The sequence below is a fragment of the Camelina sativa genome, chromosome 6, assembly GCF_000633955.1.
Source record: "Camelina sativa cultivar DH55 chromosome 6, Cs, whole genome shotgun sequence".
NCBI lineage: Eukaryota > Viridiplantae > Streptophyta > Magnoliopsida > Brassicales > Brassicaceae > Camelina > Camelina sativa.
Window position 1 is genome coordinate 4516037 of NC_025690.1, and position 2771 is coordinate 4518807.

The following is a 2771-nucleotide window of genomic DNA, read 5'->3' on the forward strand; positions in this document are numbered from 1 at the left end:
CACGAAACGGCATCGTTCTCAATGTCAAAAATGTTGACTTTAGGCAGTTACTTTTGACTACCATGCTCAATTAACGGTTAGTAGGTTTTTACTTTCACAAAGAGTCATCATTTCGTTTAAACACACATAAATTTGATCCTGTGATTTGGTTTCTTTGATTGCAAATGTGAGAGAGACAAATTGAAGAATTTCCTAAAACGGCATCGTTGGAGGTCAATAAGGTTGACATTAAGCAAATACTTTTTTGACTACTAAGCCCAATTAACGGTTTCACAACATTAACCGTTTGTTATATGTTCACCTGAAATTACGATAACGTAGGGTCCCAACTCCATAGTGAATTTTAATAAAAACTATATTGTATATCTCACGAAAATAGTTTAAAAATAAATCACGCCTTCACTCCCGGAACTCTTCTTCCTCTTTAAATACTTTCCGACAAAAACAGGCTTCAACACAAAAACACGAACTCTCTTTTTATTACCTTTTCTCTCCATCTATGTTTAGAATAATGTCTTCGTCTTCTAATGTCGCTTACGCTTTTCTACTTCTTCTATCAATCTGCAACACGATTGCATTTTCTAAGAGTTCGTCGTTGGCCCATGTTCAAGATTCAAATCTTGTAGTTGACGAAGTTAACAGGTACGTCACATTTCAAACAAAGCTTTGAATATGATAATTTCAAGTTTGATAGAACAATGTGGCTTTTTGTGAAATTCAAATGTTATTATGATACATTTATTATGTATATAAATAAACTGCGACATTTTATTCCATTAACAATGTCTAACATGATTTTGGTTCTATTATTACTATATATAGCTCACATTTTACAGATTCAGTTCCCAATTATTTTGTAAACTAAACGTCTAAACTTTTTAATTAAGAAAGCTCTTTTTCACAAAAACTAAGCTTCACTATGGTTCACATGATAGTTACCCAGTAAAGGACTTTATGTGAACTACTGTATATCTGTAATATCACAAAGGGTTAAAGTGAAGCTCGCTAGTGCATATATATTGGCCAATTTTCCAACAATTTTTCCTCAACCGACATAATATGTTCACATTTATTTATTTCCTTTCTTCAACCGTACTCCTTTTATCCACATATTAAATGTTTCACATTTATTTACAGAATCAGTTATGTAATTATTAAGAATTTTTGTCTATTTTCTCTCTCTTTGTAGAAGTGTATTCAATGCGACAAGGAGGAGCTTGGCCTACCTAACTTGCAGAACCGGAAATCCTATCGATGATTGTTGGCGGTGTGACCCTAATTGGGAAACAAACCGCCAACGGCTAGCAGATTGTGCTATCGGGTTTGGCAAAAATGCTATCGGTGGGCGGGATGGTCGAATCTATGTAGTTACGGATCCGTCCAACGACGATCCGGTGAACCCTAGACCCGGAACTCTAAGACACGCAGTCACACAAGAAGAACCATTGTGGATCATTTTCAAGAGAGATATGGTTATTAGGCTAAAAAAAGAACTTATCATCACATCTTTCAAGACCATCGATGGTAGAGGCTCGAGTGTTCACATTTCCAATGGACCTTGCTTAAAGATCCATTATGCAACCAACATCATCATTCATGGCATTAACATCCATGATTGCAAACCAGGACCAGGTGAGGCAAATTTATACTTTTAGCAAGTGTTTAATATAATGAATACAAATGTTTCTAATATATATACATGCTAATAATATTTTGTGTTTGTAGGTGGCATGATTAGAGATGGTCCACGTCACACTGGATTGTGGATCCCATCCGATGGAGATGCGGTGGCGATATTTGGAGGGAAACACGTGTGGATTGACCATTGCTCGTTGTCCAACTGTGATGATGGACTCATAGACGCCATACACGGTTCGACGGCTATAACCATATCGAACAACCACATGACTCACCATGACAAGGTCATGCTTTTAGGGCATAGCGATAGTTACACGCAGGACAAGAACATGCAAGTCACAATTGCGTTTAACCATTTCGGAGAAGGACTCGTTCAAAGAATGCCACGGTAATTCTTTTACCCTTCATTGCGTGCACACATATGTATCAATAGTAGTTAGAATACATTTATATTAGGCTTGTATGCGAAGCACGCGTATAAAGAGTAGTTTGAATGTGAAAGCTTCACTTTAGGGACTATAGTATAGAGTATGGAAGAAGTCAACAAAAGCGGAATGAGACCTTTTAACCACCATATATAGAAGATTCTTTTTATTAAATGAGATACGAATTGATGAATATATTGTACCACTAAATCAAAAACAAGTGTCGGCCATATTCGTTATATCTTCGTATTCGTTTCCACTTAATTCCAGTGGATTAATAAGAGAAAGATGATAGCGGTATATATGCCAATGCAGAATTGAGTGTATATGTGTATTATTTGTTTATACTTTTTATATATATGCTTGGAAATGCTAATTTTGACGTTTGTTATATTCGTACATTGGATATAGGGAGATCATAAAAACTTAAATAATATTGATATGAGAAATTCGAGAAAACTAAGAGAGAGAACATTTTTTCAATTGTTTTAAACCATAAAAATTGAAAGGAAAAGGTTAGTAAAATGCTAATGTTTATGGTTTTGGTTATAAATAATTAAACAGGTGCAGGCATGGATATTTCCATGTAGTGAACAATGATTATACTCACTGGGAAATGTATGCAATTGGAGGAAGTGCTTCTCCGACGATATATAGCCAAGGCAATAGGTTTCTCGCCCCGAACACCCGATTTAATAAAGAGGTACA

The 2771-nt window shown here is 35.5% G+C and overlaps 1 protein-coding gene across 2 annotated transcripts in view; it reads left to right on the forward strand.

Annotated features, from left to right (window-relative positions):
• LOC104790395 (putative pectate lyase 11) overlaps positions 426–2771 on the forward strand; it is a 3899-nt gene continuing 1553 nt past the window's right edge. Inside the window, exons 1-4 of one of the 2 annotated variants that reach the window (XM_010516145.2) lie at positions 426–642; positions 1190–1632; positions 1726–2026; positions 2628–2766. In XM_010516145.2, the coding sequence (XP_010514447.1) occupies positions 500–642; positions 1190–1632; positions 1726–2026; positions 2628–2766 (1026 nt within the window). In that variant the 5' untranslated portion in view covers positions 426–499. The remainder of the gene's footprint in view (positions 643–1189; positions 1633–1725; positions 2027–2627; positions 2767–2771) is intronic. The other variant, XM_010516144.2, reaches the window with a different exon arrangement.